Below are 19,489 nucleotides of genomic sequence, written 5' to 3' on the forward strand. Positions count from 1 at the left end.
CATTGTTTAATGTATCTTGATTTAACGTGTGAAATAAATCGTACAATACAAATATTATTGATTTTAAAAATAATACTAATTTGTGCCAGGTTTAGTATTAAGAATTTCATGATATAAGTAATAATTTGATTTACTTTCTAATTATAAATAACAAAATTGGCTAGAAAGGTAGTAGTTATTAGAAGGAAAGGGGCACATGTAAGGGTAAGTTTCATGGGTTCCAACCCATAAAGCAAACTCACCCCGATCCATGTGGGTAGATTGCCAAATTGCAATTCGTGACAAACCTTTGCCATGAAGAATATATGAATGTTGGAAAACATAAATGTGTGTTAATTATTATTATTACATATAAATGTTCTAGGGTATTTGTGGGAGTGCCCCTTCCACTCTTAAGATGATTAAGTCAAAAATTATTTAATTAATTGAAGTTAACCAATAATATTATGAGTGAGAAACCATCAAATAACTAAAACACTATTTTGGTAAATATTTTAAAAGCAACACTATTTTAGTAAATACTTTTTCTATCAACACTACTTTGGGAAAAAACTCCAAAAACAACTATCAGGTGTCATACGAAAACACGTCTTTTCGTAGAAACCAAACTCCTTCCTCGCAAAATGTATCCAATACGTAAAACAACCCGTGAGTGTGACAGCGGCGGAGGCGGATGGTGTGAAAAAACCAACAAACATATTAAATAAAATCGAACTTCTTTATTCACTCATATTATATAAAAACTATATATAACACAACAAAAAACATATAAGCAGTCACTGCATAAAATTTGCATAGCAAACCTTTGAATGAAAGTTGACCAAATTTTGTGAAGAGACTACCAATGGTTTACAACCCTGTAAACTTATGCGAAGTATCGGAAAAAAAAACAAAATGTTTGCAACATCCATTACACGAAGAAAAGCGATCACGGGCCACGTTTCGTGGCGAAACAAAAACAGCCCGTGGCTTGGTCTTCGGGTATCATCCCACCACCTTTACTTGTATCTATCGCCTCCAACAATCTCACCACCTCATCCATCTCGGGTCTCTTGTCGGGATTTGCATCCCAACATTTTCTCAAAATGTTTGCAAATTCACTCGGGCAGCATTTGGGAATGTCAGGGCGTAAATTCTGTAACAGTAGAAGATAAAAGTTATTATCATTAACGACTACATAGAGATAGCAAACAGGTCAAATCTCCAATAATCATTTTTTAATTAAGGGTGTAAACGATCCAAGCCGCTTATTAACTAACTCGAGATCGGCTCGCTAAAAGCTTGAAGCGAGCAGAGCTAGCACGAACTCGATCTTAACACTAAACAAGCCCTAGCTTCACTTATTGAGCTGGCTAGAAAGCCTAAACGACTCTATTACCTATACAAACTTATTTAATTTATCAAATATATTTATTATTGGAAATGACTATTTTTGTACAATGTAACTATGAAAAAAAAATATATTAAATTTATCACAAATATATTTACATAATATTTTTGTACAATGTAACCAAATAGTATATACAATGTTATATATCAAAATTAAAAATAGCATATTTATAAAAAATAACTAAAATGCATAACTTAATTAATAAATAATAAACGAGCCGAGTTTGGGCACAGCAAGATTTAGAATATTATTGTAATGATAATTTTTTTCAAAATCATAATTCATAACTAACTTCTTAAATATTTAAAAGATGTTTTTAATAGACAAAAAGGGTTGATAATCTAGTATTACGCTCAACTAATGAGTCAAAGTTATTTGAATATTAGTATCATAAACATTAATATCAACGGACCTGGCGAACAACGGCTGAAGATACTTCGGCGAAACTTAGATCAGCATAAGGCATGTCACAACAGTATACTTCCCATAAGCATATGCCAAAACTATACACGTCACACTTTCGGTTGTAAGGCTTTCCATCAAGAACCTACAAGATTCAACTCATTTAAGATCGTATTTAAACAAGTTTCCAAAATTATAGTGATAGTGATCGTTAGGGCGTATCTGTGACTAGTAAAATAAAAAAAATAGTTTTTAGCAACATGGGCTGAGAAAGTAGCAAGAAAGAATAATATAAATATACTATATAATATAACGGAGAAAGAAAAAAAAAAGAAAAAGAAAAGTCCCTCTTAAATTTTACGAGCCGACTCAAGCTCTGCACAGTTCGGTTCATACTACTACCCTTATAGTTTGGTTAAAAAACGCCAAAACTAAATCCAAAAATTATATAATGAAAATATGTGAACATGGTCTACATACCTCGGGCGCCATGTAACCAAGAGTACCCGTTTCACCCGTCATGTCTCTAGGGTTTTGAGCCTCAACACGAGCAACTCCAAAATCAGCAATCTTTAGAGTTCTATTCAAATCCAAGAGCATATTTTCGGTTTTCACATCACGGTGAACAATCTTTTTAGAGTGAAGGTAGCTCAAACTGCAAAAATAAAAAAAAACTAAAACCTATTAACGATAATCACTAAAAGATGCATAAAAAACTAACTTTTAAAAAAGTAATAATTTGAGCTCACCCTCTAGAGAGATCTAGAGCAAGTTGAACAACAATCTTGAAAGATAGTTTCTTTCTACTATTCCTGATCAAGTATTTCTTGAGGGTCCCACCGGGCAGATACTCGACTACAACACAACAAGCCCTAGAGGGTAGAGAGTTATGACCTGAACCCGAGTCAGTTGATGGGATTTTAAGATCCGAGGTTCCCATTGAAGCTCCAACAAACTACAATATGTCATAAAAGAAAATAAGAGTGAAGATAACATGCTTATGAAACCTTAAAGATTAAATATGACAATTTCAACCCGTTTTCTTTAAATGGGTCAAATCTGAGTTGTATCTCCAACAAGTCAAATTATTTTTTTTAAAACTAAGCCAAAAATGAAAAGGTTGAAAGTAAAGCGTTTTAATATGCTTAAAACCTCCCAAATAGTTTTACAAAAAAATATTATTAGTTTGATGATAAAGTTATTATAAATCTTAAGTTCCTTAAAAGATGGAGTTACATAACTACTTGTTAATTTTTTTTTAAGTTTGACAAAGATGGCTACGAAGTACGAACGTCATATTATTGTAAAATGATAATAAATGCTATACAATTTTAGTAAGTAATGCGATTGTAGTAGTTATTAGTTTAATAAGGTACTGACCTTGGTGACATTTGGATGATCAAGTTTATGCCAAACAGCAACCTCTTGTCGAAAAGAGGTACGAAGATTTGCAGTCTCAGCAGCAGTAGCAAGACCGTCTTCTCCCCAATCCAATACCTTCACTGCAAGATTTTAAAATGTTTAAGTTGAAAGAAATACGTGTCATAATGTATTAGCGTTTGATAAAGTTGATTTTGATTGTATTAGGGCCCCAGTAAAATTACCAAATTATCCCTAATATATACATGGGTAAGTTCAATACATAACCAACTTTAAACAGAGAGATGCAAAAACTGCATAGACAATTGTACGTAGAGTTGACCGGTTATACTGAAAGAGCCACATAACTGCATTCCGCGTCACAAATAAACGAAAAGACACAGGTGATTATGCAGCTCTCCCAGTTCTAAAACTAGTTCTGTATTGGACGACCCTATGTGTATCGTTCACTACAAACCAACTTTAAGCACGCGAGAACCGCATTGATATACACACATATAAGGCGAGTATGTAACTGCATGAACAAATACACGTAGAGAACATGAAAAATTTCCTAAAAAACACAGCTTTACTTGTCGAAAACTATCGAATATTAGTTGTGATATTACCTATACCATATTTGTAACAATTATGAATTTATGACCCTTGACAGAATATTTACAAATCATAATGAATTGAACAACAATATCACATAATCATCTTAATATAACAAGTATACCAATCAAATAAAAACTTAAAAACACATATATAAAAAAAACAAAAAAAAAAACTTAAAAATACCAGACAACTATTAATTAAAAATAATTATTAAAATAACTTAAAAAACATGTTTACCTGCAACATCTTGACCATCATAAACACCTCTATAAACAGTACCATAAGTACCATGAGCAATAACATTCCTAATATCCAGTTTCGCTAAATCAATTTCCCACTCTTCCTTTTTAGCATTATTATTATCTTTATCTCTATCTCTTGACCAAACCCTACTCAAATGTTTATCCAACTGAACATCCCAGCTCTTGAAATCAATCTTATCTGCCCTCAAAAATGAATCTTTATTACCCAACTCCTTTGACTTTGACCCCAATCCACTCAGTTGACCACTTGAACTCTTTGGGGAAGAACCAAGGCTTCTTGATTCTGATTTCTTGATAATATCTTCTCCATCAATTTCCTCTCTAAATTTCTTCAAATCCATGGTTTTATTAATAAAAACAAAAGATTAAACTAAACCCCAGAAATAAAAATTGAATCTTTTACAGCATGGATTTCAAGATTTCTTGAAAATTAATCAAGCCCAGAACAAAACTTGCAAAATAATCAAGAAAACTGAAGAACAAGAATTATAAACTAAAACCCAGATGGGATTAATATTAAAGTTTAAAGCTTTATTGAAAAATTGGTAAATATAAACACAATCAAAGCAATAAAAAGACAAACAAAACCCTAATAAATAAACCCCAGATTTTTAAGAAAAACTAGAAGTAGAAATGAAATTAAAGCAAGCCCAGATGGAAAATGATTCTAGTGATTTGAAGCAGAATTTAAAGCAAATATAAATTGAAATTTAAAAAAGAATTGATTTTGGTGGTGGAAAAAAGAGAACTTTGTGGTGGGAAGAAGAATCAACAAATAAAGGGGAGACCAAAATATAATGGCTGGTGCCTTCTTATATAGTTATTGTGTTCTCACCTAAATAAAAATTTTAAAAAATATTAATAATAATAAAATTTATTTTTGTTAATTTTAAAAAGCATAATAATGATAATTATGATAATAGTATTTTTATTTTGAAATTTTGACCAGTATAATAATAATTTTATTATTTTATTATAATGGTAAAAATGATATGAAAGTTTTAGGGTATGTTTGGCAAAGAGCTTTTAGGGGCTTTTAGAAGCTTTTAGCTATAAGCTTTTAGGAAAAAGCTTCTATTTAATAAAAAATTCCGTTTGGTTAGAGTAGCTTGAAGCTTTTAAGTTTAGAGAAAAAGCTCCAAATTAAAACGCTCATGATAGTAGCGTTTGAATAAGCTACAAGTTTTTAGGTTTTAAATTTTACAATTTTAGTACTTGAACTTTCATTACATTTTGTTAATTCATATAATAATTACATATTTAACCCATATTCAAAACCAACTACCCCTGACTTTTTAAAAGACCATAACTTTTTAACACGTTAATAGTTTTTTAAAAAAATTGTATCATAAAAACGAGCATTTTATTGTCTTTAATTTGAGTATCATATTGTTATATTTCTTTAACTTTAAAAAATCAACATATTATGTGATTATTGGTTAGGATCGGCAACAAGTCGAGTCAGACAAGCCCCATGCATGTGTACGACCAAATTAGGGTCGGAACGAGTCGATGAAAAAGGGCTAATTCAGTTCGGTTCATGTTGGTATGATTTTGAGTCGAAAGGGGTCAAGTCAGAATAGGCTTCGGATTAAAACAGTGCACCGCGCGAGTACCCAACTAGTTTTATTAAAAGCTCCAGCTACTCTACCAAACACCTAAATATTTCTAAAAAGCTACAGCTAACAGCTACAGCTTCTAGCCACCAGCGTCCAGCTAGCAGCTTCTAGCTACAGCTACCAGCTAGTTTTGCCAAACGTATCCTTAATATTAATATTGATAAAGCGCTGAAAATATGCATTAAATGAATTTTATAATAATATATGACTCTTAAACTTTTTTAGTTCCAGAATTGACAGGAAATTCGCCTTTTGAACAATTGGGAAGTTATCACAAATAATGGAAAATATAATAAATGTTAATGCTTCCTCACGGTTTCTTGAAAAGTCAATATTACTTAATTTGTAATTATTAAATAAGAATAAATGAAAAGTTGAATTGATAAACCCAACGATGACTTGTATATTTGTCAAACAATCCAAGCTATCCTGTTCTCGCTACATAAGATGGTAGATGACGTTAAGGTTATCTCGTTCTTATGGGTAAAAGTAAATAACAGAAGGCAGATTTAGATTGATAACATTAGTGTTTGTTTGATTTTGTGAATGTTTCTTTATAATTATCTTTCCGGTTTCTTTTGTTTGTACTCTTGTTTGGGCTTCTTACGACTTGCAATTAGCATCTCTTTTTTAGTTTATTCGGTCTTTAATAAAAACACTTATATATTTTTTAAAATTTACATGAGTTTAATAGATAATGATAAAATGTATCGAAATTCAAAATGACTAGATGAGTATAAAAAGTAGGTAAATTCAAACTGATTATATCACCATACATTCCATTTTTATCACGGTTAATAAAACTGAATGATGGTCAACAATATGATAATCATCATATTTAATTAAGTACTAAAAACAATTTTATTTTATTAAAATTGGATAATTGGTTCGAAATACACCCTAAAAGACATATAAGTACGATATTTCAAGTAACTATGTATATGCCTTAAGTCGGTTTAGTTATTATAAATAAAATATTTCAAGTAAACATGATATGGTTATAGAAAAGATTTATATTTAGCATACATAAATTCAGAAAATACATTATAGTAACATTTAATATACACAAATGTGTTGTATTTAAATGAGGAAAATATATATGAAACCATTCAAATGTTTAATTTATTTTTAGGTAACTTGTGGATAAAATGATCATGCAAGTCATCTTTAATATATTTTATTATGTTTTTTATACTGGTCTCTTGATTAATAAATAAAAAAGAAGCTGTTAAAAAGAAAATAAAATTGACGTTTAAAAAGGTTGGTATCATAAAAAACAACTGGATTTTATTACCATTTTCATGAGAAAAGTCACTCAACAATCAACATAATTTTGTCATATTAATCTAAAAAATACCATAAAATACAATAGTTCCTTTAACCCGATTTTGCTTTATCAAACTTTATAAATTACTCTAAAATGTATTTATTTTTCATTTTTTCTGTACGTTATTTCTCAAAATGCGTGTACTTGTACTTGTAATTGTAAATATATTTCTTTTATAGTAATGATATGCTATCATTAAATTAGTCAAAATAAGATCATATAAAATTTTGTGCAAAAAAGTTAAAAGTTCAAAATTTGACTACTTTAAATGATAACGATTTGTTTTAAATACTTTTCAAAGATACATGTATCACGGAAAATGCTTGGACGTTAATGTTAGTAAAACTAAATTGAGTGATTTTCGTTTTTTTTACATGTTTAGAACACTAATGTACCAAAATTACATCAAGACATTGGTCTTAAAAAAATAAATATATGTTAGTGTTATAAAGCAGATATACATAATACATCTCCAAATATATAATTGTTTGGCAGATCTTTATTTATGTATATAGATACGTATAATGATATGTAATTGTTTGGGGGCTTTTTGTTTTTCAAGGAACGACTACGAGTGGTTAGTATATGTGAAAAAATAAAGGATATGAAATTGAGATGGTTTGCACATGTGAAAACTAAAAATGAGACAGGTAACGACGTCGGTTAGAGCAGTGGAAACCCTTGATGTAGAAGGGGCATACCCAGATTGACTTAGGCGGGGAGTATTAGACAGTATTTGCTATATAGTTACACCTCTCTGAAGACATAGTCTATGATACAAGTTTATGGAGACGTAAGATTAAGGTTAAGAACTTTTAGTAAATGTCACTTTTGTATCTTAGTTTTAGCGTATAAACTTAGACTCTTATACATTTTAGGCGGATTTTTCTTGTGTTTGTATGTCTTTTGGATTCTATGATGTCATATGTGCTTGTATATGACTATGCTACTTTATCACTATATGTTTAGGTGGATTTTTGCTTGAGTTTGTTCTTTTGTTTGTATCTCTATTTGGATTCCATGATGTCATATGTCATTTGTGTATCTCTATTTGGATTTCCTATTTAGATGAACAAGTTAAAATGAAAGACTATAGTTAGTTGACTATAGGAAATCAAAATAACAAAATGTTGATGATGAATACTTGGATTTGAGAGAGATTTGGAGAAGATGAACAACCAAAATGGTGTATGGAGCCTTGCTTTTATAATGGTAAGAGTATGGTTCATACAAATAGGGTAAAGATGCATGTGATGGTTGAAATTGTCAAACAAGTTTTTGGTAAATGGCAATAATAGTCCCCAAAGTTTGGTTTAAGTCGTTTTTAAAGAGTTTTAAGGACCAAAAAGAATGTTTTCAAGACCCAACAAGTGTAAAACAATATTGTAACATAAAATCCATCATTTTGATTATATCATAAGCTTTGGTTTACAAAATGGGTCGGTTTACATGATAAACGAATACAAAAACGAATACAAACGAGACCCGAAATTGACGATTGTCACAGGTAACATATCTTTTTTTGTTTTTATCGTGCATTCATACAAGGCCGTCTATGAGAATTTATAAAACTCTCGGGCCCTATACGAGTGGAACAACGGGCCCTTAATTTTTTTTCCTGTATTTTTAATTGCGTTTAACCCAGATGACTCTGATTGTTTATAACATAATATTTGACCCAACTCGTTTTGAATAAAATTTACGTTAAAACGCAGACCAAATTGTTTTATATATAACTTATAATGAAACGTATATAAAAATATGTACGTCGTAACAATATATAACAGAATATAGATGACAATATAATTTAAAGTTATAAAAGAATAACAAAAACAATGTGTCAATCTATGGCTAAAACCAAATTTTTAACAAAAGTAGTGTAATATATCTATATTTTTATTTATATTTGTTACAATTGATAACATTTTTTACTAAATTAAGAATATAATAGAAATAAAAAAAGAAAGATATAATATGAATAAAACAATAAGTAAAATTATTAAAGTAAATAAGGTCAATTAAAGTAAAGTAAAAAAATAACAAGTGTATAAATACATAACAAATAGAAATCCAAATCCCTCTCTTGTCAATTAAAAATATTTTATATTCTTAATTCAATAAAAAACACAAATGAGTGGACATGAAAGGAAAAAAGTTATAGTGCTTGTTACATTTCTAATTTTCTGTATCTTTACCTCGGGATACTTTAAAAACTCTAGAAAAGTACAAAACAAAACCCATCATCTTCTACATTGCTACCTTCTTTCTACCTTTAATGAGTCTGCAACTATACATATAGCCGGAAAAAATTATGATGAAGCGTTCTCACTTTCTCTTATTATACAATGTTTGTTCAGGGGTAACCTAATATTCGCTTATTCGTATCACGTTACATAAAAGGGTAAAAAGTAAATAAATTTTGCACTACGCAACAAAAGTTGAGGGGTAACTCATGTTACCCCTGGATATATGATATGTCCGCCACCGCCAATAAAACTCTATAACATTATCAGCACGAGCATCATTTTTTGTTCTTTAGTTCGAGTACTGAATATCGAACACTCTCTAGTGGTATTATTATTGTTGCTTTTACATTATAAAAACTTTAATAATTTCCTCATTTGATATTTTTTTCCACTAAAAATATCATGATATATACTTCAATCATAATTCATAAACAAATTTATTAAATGAGTAATGAAAAGTACAAAGCGGTATGACAAGAATGTGGGTCGGCGACGGCATTGGAAGAATCGTCGCTAAAGAAACGACATATGGATCTGCACAAAACGACAATTCAAAAAGTTGTACACTGTGTGTACGTCAATACCCACCATTCCTAAATGTCAATTGCTTTTTTATTATTATTCTTCAACTCCCCCATCAATTATTATCATGCTATTTTTAATTTATTCTCTCTTATTTTTAAATCAAACATCATGTCACTAAATATTTTATTAAATTATTCTTGTAGCCGTGCTCCCTTCTTGACACATAAAATTTATGATTTAGGTTGTGTTTGTTTTTGATTAAAACATCTGCAGGAGGGGTGATGTCTGCAGGCGCGCAGACATCACCCAAGAAGACTGTTTGTTTTTTTTAAGATAAGATCTGAAATCAGCTTCTTTTATCTTAAAAAAGAAGCTAAAAATTATTGCTTCACACATCTTCACCCTACCTGCTCTCCTGCTGCCTCCTCTCCAACCATCCAAAAACAACAATAAGCATCCCATAAACTCCGGCCAGATATGATTCACCTCCGTCATCGCCTCCGGCAACTTCATCGTCGCAAAAATCCTCATCACCCCACCGGAAAACTCAGCACTAGCCTCCGGCACTTCAAACGCAATCTTCCCTTCAACAATTGACGAGTAGGAGCTAATATTATACGTCTTCACCGTCATCGATCCGTTGGAACCCTTGAACGCGATAAACGATTGAGCCCCCGTCATTCCGGTCCCGATGGGATTAATCGCCCATGCCACCCATCCATTTCGAATCCGGTGTACAACGGTGAGGAAAACGGGAGAAAGAGTAGGGTCGCCGGAAATACGCCGTTTGAGACACCGGACACGTCGCCGTCACGGTTGGAGACGGAGGAGACGTCTTCTGGCGACGACGAAGACGTTTGTGGCGGTGGTGATTCGAATAGTAACAATGGAGTTTCTTCTACATCGTCTTCTGGAACTCCTTGTACTTCCCTTTCTTGGTGATATTAATGAATTAATAAATAATTTATTAATTAATGTGTTTGTATTTTCAGTTTATGCAGACAGTGTTAACTTATAAAAACAAACAGTCTTATTTTTTCAGCTTACAGAGCTTCAGACCACATCTTCAGCTGCAGACATAAAAACAGATGAAATCAGCTTACAGACAGTTTATGTCTGCAAAAACAAACAGCACCTTAATGATTTATTTAAAACATTCACAATAGATTTCATTTTCAAACATTCACAATAGATTTCATTTTCGTGTTATTTCAAGTCCAACACCAACAAGGTTTGTTATGCTATGTTAAGTGTTAACTAAGAGATATTTATGTCAGTTTAAGTGTTTGCATCTCCCCTTAAACCCAATTCAAATTACCATGTTTTATAAAAGTACCCGTTATATAATTTTAGTAAACCAAATTTTCCAGTTAGATAATATGAGTAAGGGGCTGTTTGATAGCCACCTAATGGTCATACCTCTTACCTCTTATTCTCTTAATGGCTCATAACATCTTAATCATTCAGACTTAACGCTACATTTTAATCTTTAAGAGGTAGCCTCTTAATGATTGTTAAGAGGCTACCAAATAGCCCCTAAACAGTCATTAGATTATCTAAGTTGACTCAAATTACTTGATTAATAATTTAAAGCAACCTGAATGAGTCCATGAACAAATTACATTTACTAAAATCAACATATTTGTTGATGAATGACATGACCCCTTTACCAAACATAATCATATCTGATGGCTATTAGTTTTTGGATATGCATTTTTGTCTTATTATATTCAGTTGTAGCATTTGTTAGAACAATAGTGATATATAAAACAAAAACACGCATCATGACGTGAAACGGGAGTGGGGTGGGTGGGTAAGAAATTCTTTGCTTTCAAAATTCAACTACGATTCTAACCCATAAACACACCTGATTAGTAGTTGACAACTTGACAGCTTTCTTTAAATATTATTTCATTTGGGTCTAGTTTTACCTATATAGCAAGGTCGGCCGAGCCAAACTTACATCTTGGTAAAAACTGAATCCGGTCGAGCAAAGGGTCATTTAAACATTTTCATCATCTTTCGAGATGTTCTATCAAAGTCTAACCAACTTAATTTGACCCTCACTGAAAATGTTGTGAGTTAGCCACCGATTTTTTCACCTCCACGCGTGAGCAAGAGAGAAAAAACTCAAAGGTACATGAATAAACTAATACAAAGTTCATGACATAAGAAATGCATTACAATCTACAATATACATACGAGTTGACGCCGGTTATTGGTATCAACTCCCGCCCACCAATAATACGTTACGGTTACTTGGGCCATATTTGCACCTCAATATTATTCAGCCTGTCCAAACATATTGGTTTGTTTCATTAGTCAAAACTGTCTTAGCGAAAACAGGTACTGAGTTCTCTCTGATCTCAAAACAGAAAAAAGAAAAAATCTGCTGAAACAGATATTCTGAACATAATAACATTGAATTGAAGTGACTAACCTTGACACTGAAGAGAACACTGTTGTCAGAAACCTGTTGGCCAAAAGCGACTTGAAGCCCGCTAACAATGCCAGAGGTTGGTGCCTTGATCACATGCTATTTAATAACCATATATTAGTATGGATTTAAAACAAACTACAAATATAAACGATTTGTGTGAGAATAATTTCATACCTCCATTTTCATAGCTTCCATAACTAACAAAGGCTGACCACCTTCAACTTTCATCCCATCTTTTACCAGAATCTTAACCACCAGACCAGACATGGGAGCGACAACTGTCCCTGGAGGATGAGATGCAGATTCATGGGTTCGGTGATCATGCGTTTCAAGGTTATCCAACAAATCAAGCCCGACTTTTTGCTTAAAGTGATGATGGTTCGAACCATGCCATATGTGAATGTGCTCAGTTCGATCCTGCAAGTTTTAACAAGAAAGAATGTCGGTTGGTTCTATAATCATTGACACAAATTATTTATACAAAGATTCAAATCTTTGGTGTACCGTTAAATAACTGGCAAGATTCACATTCTTGCTTATACCATCAGCCTCAACTCTGAAATCATGGTCTCCCAGGTGTGTTACTGCGGCTTCCAGATGACTAGAGTTGTTTTCCCCTGTCTATAAATAATACGTATAAAGCAGACTTGATTGCAAGTTTTGATATTGAATGTTTTAAAAAGTTATACGAGCGAGGTTCAGATTATGTTTTATCCAAAACGGTCAAACATTTTATATGAAAAGAGTAAGCTGAAAAGAAATCAGGTCAACTGAGTTGTATGAGTCAAACAGTGCCCAAAGTGCTTTTTCTTCATCTTTGTTAGAATCTCTAACACATCACTTTATTCAAAAACTTACATCAATGCTGAAATGAGATAACTATTGTAATCATATATCATAGTGATGACACACTAATTACTTAAACAAGTTTTGAAAAAATTGGACAAAGTTTATATAATATAAGTTTATATAATATAATATCTATTATGTAACTATGCATGTGTATATTTATTATATAATAAAGTATTATATAGGGGCGTACATGCTTGCATGGGTCGGTTTGGATTGGTTTTGGGCTCAAACCAAGCCAAAAACCCAAGTTTTGGTTTTTGAGTTATTAAAAACTCAGTTTCGGTTTGGACCTAATATTTTTGTTAACTAATAATCAAATGATTATTATACATATGGGCTAAACATTTGGGATACACTATTTTATTAAATTCTTATAAATTACTTAAAAAATTAAAATTCAATATTAAATCCGCATATTCGGTTCCGTTTTTTCAGTTTTAATTACTTGCAAGATCTAAACCAACCAAAAGTTCGGTTGTTACAAAAATATATAACCAAAGCGTCGGTTTTTGTTTGTATTCGGTTATTTCGTTATGGTAATTTGGGAGGAATAATAAGCTCCTTTGTGCTCAAACTCGTCCGCAAATGAGCTCCAATTTAAGCTCGAGCTCGTTTAAGCCCGGCTCGTTTCAAGCTGTTAGCGAGCCAAGCTCGAGTAATCCGCAAACAGCCTGGCGGCTCGTTTAAACTCCCCACCCCATTTCACCACCTCCAACATAAATGAAAATAGGAAAATCAATAGAAAGAGTTAACTCAACTTATTAACTCAACCTAACTTATTAGCATTCTTATAATGTTTACCTTGACGAGGTAATTCCCGTTTGGCAGAAAATCAATGGAAAGAGTGAGGTGCTCTAAGGCATTATCACGGTACTCATTCTCCCAGTCAAGTTCTACTGAACGTGTAGCATAAAGATTGGGTCTAAATGGAGGATGTGTGTACCACAGAGACAACCCACCTAAAGCACATTTATTAATGATTAGTTAACATTTTTTTTAACAATAAGCAATTTTTAAAAGAAAAGGTTTTCAGGTGTACCGGGTGGGCTTTTCTTCAATAGTGAGCGCTCCTTTTCACATATACATGCAGCTACTAAGGCTGCACTGTGTTTAGCAGCATCATATGCTGCCTCTGCTGATGCAGAATCTTTTGGTTTTACAAATAAGTCGTCTTTAAATTGATCGATAAAATGGGTTTCAAGTTCACCATTTGCAAATGCCTTGTGGTTAGCTAGTTTGTACAGAAACTCAATATTTGTGGGCAAACCTGCGACCTGCCAAAAGTATGTACATGTGTAATTGCAATATAATCAAGAATATGATTATGCAATCATATTAAATTAGTAGTTTGATATTTTTACTAAATATTATGAAATATTTAACTAATATATGCAAATTCTGGAAATAATAGTGCAAAATGATAGTATTATCGAAGAATCAATAATAAAATTGTTTTTAAGTTAACCACGGTAAGATATTGGTAACAAAGCATACCTGAAACTTGGATAAAGAATCCTTCAGTTTAACTAACGCTGCAGCGCGGTTCTCTCCCCAAACCACAAGCTTAGCAATCATAGGGTCGTAATGCATGCTTACAGTGTCCCCTTCTTCAACTCCGGTCTCAACTCGAACTGGCATGCATTATATCAAGTGGTTTAATAATTTCATTCTAGAAGTTTATTGAACAAAAATGGAGTTAACCAAAAGCTTTTAGAAGTTTTATTGGACAAAACAAGAGTTAACAATTCCATTTTGTTTAAAAAGCCTATGAGCATGGATGTCCTGAGATAATGAAACTATTAAACTACTATTTTAAGAGTTCAAAGAACTATTTGTTTCATCTTATCATATGTTCAGCAGAAAAGGATGATTTAACTTACCGTCATAAACTAGATATTTCCGTTCCCTTATGATTATTAACTACATGTTGCAGAAACATACTATTAATGATTTAAGCAGAAACATACCACTTGGCGAGGCTGGAATAGGATGGTAATATTGAAGAACTCCAGTTGCAGGAAGAAATCCTCTTGGCACATTTTCAGCATATATTCGGGCTTCAAAAGCATGGCCTGCAAATTGCAATCAAACTAAGAATATATGTATATTGAACACATTAAACAAAGAATATGTGACAAAACAAACATAGAAAATTCAAAAGCCTATGCATTATCATTCATATACAAATGGATTGATTTGGATTATGTTTTATCGACAAATCAAATAGGTTAAGCTAACTATAGAAAAACAAGTCAAAAAGGTTGAAAGTCATTTGAAATGTAGTCAATCTCATAAAACCTTCTGCATGGATTTATACAAAAGGTATATTATTGTAATATATAGTTCTATAATCATATTTTAACAAATTAATATAGGAACAAAAATATAGTTGAAGCGACAATTCACCTGATAAAGGAATCTGTGTTTGATCAAGGGGAAGTGATTCTCCATTAGCAACACGAATTTGCCACTCTACAAGATCTTGACCAACAACCATCTCTGTCACAGGATGTTCGACCTGAGAAAAGAATGTAATAAAATTAGATTTAAATGCAACACAAATATCCTATCCTTCACTAATCACTTGTTAGTGTTAGTTGTTAATATAATGTGATGACACAAGCATGTACCTGAAGACGGGTGTTCATCTCCATAAAATAAAATTCCCCAGACAGAGTATCAACGATAAACTCAACTGTACCAGCATTGTGATAACCAACCGCCTATAATAATCACACACAAACTGTCATTTTAGTAAAACCACTGAAGATATACTATAACCAAGAGAACACACATATTTTAATTAGATACCCTATTAAATTATTAAACTTACTCCTTAGATACCAAAAATAGCTACACATATTAAAGCTCCGCAGGGATCCTTACCTTGGCAGCAGATACAGCAGCTTGACCCAAACGTGTTCGGAAGTCGTTAACGATATCTGGCTGCAAAACAGAGGTTTGTCACAATTCCAGATAAATTACATAAAGAAATAATAAGATTAAATATGTGTATCAATTACAGCTGGAGCTTCTTCAATTATCTTTTGGTGTCTTCTCTGCACACTGCAATCTCTCTCATACAAGTATACAGTATTTCCCTGCTTGTCCCCGAATACCTATCATTATGAAGTTGAGAATGAAGATTAGATGGTTATTTGATTAGATATATATGGCTATTTATCATAAATTTTAAAGTAAAATCAGTTTTAGTTGTAACTAAAAACAATAACTGTGAAAGTATTAAAACTAGAAGATTACTTGGACTTCTATATGCCTTGGTCTGGTTATATATTTCTCAAGCAAAATTGTGTTCACACCAAATGAAGCAGCAGCCTCTCGTTGGGCTCCTAAGAATGAGTCAACAAACTCTTTTGGACTCATCAATATCTCATACCCTGAAACTCACCAAACATTTACACAAAATTGACATAAATATATTATCTGAAACAAGATTAACAACTATTTTAGGTAAAAAAAAGTACCTTTCCTCCACCTCCATGGGTGGGCTTTATTAGAATAGGGTATCCGATCTTATCTGCTTCTGATTTCATGATATCAATATCTTGTTCATGACCATGATATCCAGGCACAAGTGGCACACCTGCTGCACCCATTATTCTCTTTGATGCACTGATGGTAACATAATAGCAACAAATGAGAAGATGCTGAATAGAAGAAATAATTCAAAGAAAACATTATGTAAAGAAAATGAAGCAATTGAAGACGTGAATGCAGAAATAGAGAGGACTTGATTTTAAGCCAATGGATGTATAGGTATGTCAAAAGAATGATGCAAGAAGCTAAATATGTTCGTATTTCAGCTCAAAAATTGATTTCCTTCTTGAGAATATTAATTTAATGTGGTGATAGATATTACCACAAGTTAGTTAGAAAAAATGCAAAGGCTATTGAAGATACAAATACCAACATAAAGAGATTGAAAATCTCTTACTTCTCAGCCCCAATAACACTTTTCTATAAACTAAGAACACTAAGAGATCAGTTATGAACTAGATTAATGCCATATTATACTTACATAAAAAGAATTTACAGATATATGCACCTTTTATCGCCCATTTCACGAATTGCTGATGCAGGGGGTCCAACAAATGTCAATCCTTCATTTTCACAAAGTTGAGCAAAGTCTGCATTTTCTGATAAGAAACCATATCCAGGATGTATAGCCTATGATCAAAAAATAACATCCACTCATGAACCACTTTCTTGAATGCATAGAAACCAAAAAAATCAACAAGCTAACAAAACTTGAGATCAATGTATGATGAAACTGAACTGCAATTACTACCAATAGCAAAATATGAACCAAAAAGTGCTAAAATCATGCTCATAAGATATATACACAAAGTCTCCTTGTGTCAAAAGGGGTCAACAGTAAGTAAAATACTTGACACCATAGCTCAACCTTTGTTTTCAAACAGATGCTAGTGTCATTTACAATACCAATTTAGATGCAATTTACACAAACATCAACATAACATGAAATGTGAAAGTCTAAGCACACAAATTTCAGTCAAAATCAGCCTCTATTATTAATTCACACTCCAAGTGATTAACAAGCAGTAAGATCAGTATAACAAAACTAAACCTAGGTAAATACGTACCCAAAATTTAGACAAATCAGGCTGTATACAAACCGGACATCCAGCGATCCGGCAAACCATTCGGCAGGAAGTTCGTTTATGTTCGTCCATTTAATAGACAAACCGGACATGAACAAAAAATTTTGTTCGGTAAGGTAAGCTCAATGAATGAAGAAGGACAGAGGCCGCGTTCGTTCAATAGTGTCCGAGAACATTCGGCAATGCGTCCGCTTACGTTTGTCTAATTAGGTTAATTTATGTCCGTCCAATAAGGTCCATGTATTAATATTTTATAAATTAATATCAATTAATATTTTATATATTAATATATTTAATTTATTTGTTTTTCTATCCTCATATTAATTTGGATATCATGTGGTGTAATTCCAGATTATTGGGTGAATTTGTGTGGATTCATGATATTATTATTCTTGAATTAATATGTAATCCTTTATGTCCGTTAGTGTTGTTTCTGTTAATTTTTCCGTTAGGGTCGTTTATGTACGTTTTTTCATTAGTGTTCGTTTCCGTTCGTTTGTCCATTAGCGTCCGTTAGTCCGTGTGTTCATTAGCGTCCGTTTACAATATTAACGAACGGACACAAACAAGCTCAATTCCTTAATGAACAAACACGGACACGAATTCCCGTTCAGTAGAGTATTCATAGACCGTCCGTTAGTCCGGAAAAATCTTAATGAACGAACACGAACAAAGTCTCGTCCGGTCCGGTTCGGTTCAGTTCGTTGTGTTTACAGGCCTTACACTACACTAATTATGAAACTGTACAGCAGCAAACTAAATCATCTCACTATTAACAATTAACTGTTTCAATTTCTACTTAAATCCTAAAAATTAATAGGTCTTACTATACAATTATCAAACAAAAGCCACGAGTCTAACATAACAACAACAAAGTCAAAGTCAAAGTCAACGAAGCCCTAAGTTGACCATACCTGAGCACCAGTACGTGCCGCAGCTTCAATTATATTACTAGCGTTAAGATAACTCGACTGAGCCGGTGGCGGACCGATCCTAACAGCCTCATCAGCTGACTTGACATGCAAACTATGCCTATCGGCGTCACTGTAAACCGCAACCGTCTGTATACCTAACCTCTTGGCCGTTCGCATAATCCTACAGGCGATTTCGCCTCTGTTGGCAATCAGTAGCTTCTCGATCTTCCGATTGGTGTCTGTTGATGCGGATGATGATCGGAATTGAGTGTAGGTGAACCGGTTGGTGGAGGTCCGGCGGAGTTTCCGGTAAATGAATGACGTCATTGACATGGTTGTACGGAAGGAAGTGTGGCGAATGGTGGTAGTGTCGTTGGGGATTTGTAATAACAAGAGACCATAACGCTCACGTGGCGAGTCTATCAGTCCACGCCATCGTGTCTTTTTATATAAATTATTATTTTGTTATTATTAGTTTGATATATTTGCCACGTTAGAGACATGATGATATATCGATTGAACTAACACATTGACTACGGTCTATAGATAAAAGGAAAATTTTTCAATATAGTAATCAAACTTTTCCTATTGTAGCTCTAAGACCAAACCAAATTCTAAACTAGCCATATTATTATGTTGAATCTGACTGAAATAATACCTGATCCGACGGAATTTGTGGCCTTTCATGACGTGCCACGTTGCCTGATATTCAGTCGGATCCGGACGTTTTAAGGTTTTGGCCGACCGATTAGCCGGACGAACCGTCGGAGGAAAAGACAGTCGGATCCAACTGTTTAATTTGTCTGATGAAACCCTAGATTTTATAATTTGGGGGGTTTTCGATTTTGAGTTATAGAGTGAAATTGAACACTATGGTTGTGTTGACCTTGA

The 19,489-nt window shown here is 32.8% G+C and overlaps 2 protein-coding genes across 2 annotated transcripts; both read right to left on the bottom strand.

The window, feature by feature from the left end:
* Positions 1-762: 762 nt before the first annotated feature.
* LOC143615035 (serine/threonine-protein kinase 52-like) lies at positions 763-4,801 on the bottom strand. The gene is made up of 6 exons (XM_077088294.1): positions 4,007-4,801; positions 3,173-3,294; positions 2,542-2,747; positions 2,273-2,447; positions 1,803-1,937; positions 763-1,135 (listed from the first exon to the last, which is right to left on the bottom strand). Exons 1-6 carry the CDS (start codon positions 4,371-4,373, stop codon positions 929-931), a joined length of 1,212 nt encoding a protein of 403 aa, XP_076944409.1. The 5' UTR covers positions 4,374-4,801; the 3' UTR covers positions 763-928.
* Positions 4,802-11,920: 7,119 nt separating this feature from the next.
* LOC143615036 (methylcrotonoyl-CoA carboxylase subunit alpha, mitochondrial-like) lies at positions 11,921-19,010 on the bottom strand. Its single transcript, XM_077088295.1, has 16 exons — positions 18,599-19,010; positions 17,108-17,229; positions 16,527-16,674; positions 16,303-16,431; positions 16,065-16,160; positions 15,928-15,987; positions 15,672-15,764; positions 15,448-15,559; positions 15,009-15,113; positions 14,536-14,672; positions 14,081-14,315; positions 13,843-14,000; positions 12,694-12,810; positions 12,364-12,606; positions 12,190-12,285; positions 11,921-12,041 (listed from the first exon to the last, which is right to left on the bottom strand). The coding sequence occupies exons 1-16, from the start codon at positions 18,929-18,931 to the stop codon at positions 12,033-12,035; spliced, it is 2,193 nt and encodes a 730-aa protein (XP_076944410.1). The 5' UTR covers positions 18,932-19,010; the 3' UTR covers positions 11,921-12,032.
* Between the last annotated feature and the right edge of the window lie 479 nt (positions 19,011-19,489).

The sequence above is a fragment of the Bidens hawaiensis genome, unplaced genomic scaffold (assembly GCF_021521415.1).
Source record: "Bidens hawaiensis isolate Kalapana, Puna unplaced genomic scaffold, B.hawaiensis_p1.1 tig00041718_1, whole genome shotgun sequence".
Taxonomy (NCBI): Eukaryota; Viridiplantae; Streptophyta; class Magnoliopsida; order Asterales; family Asteraceae; genus Bidens; species Bidens hawaiensis.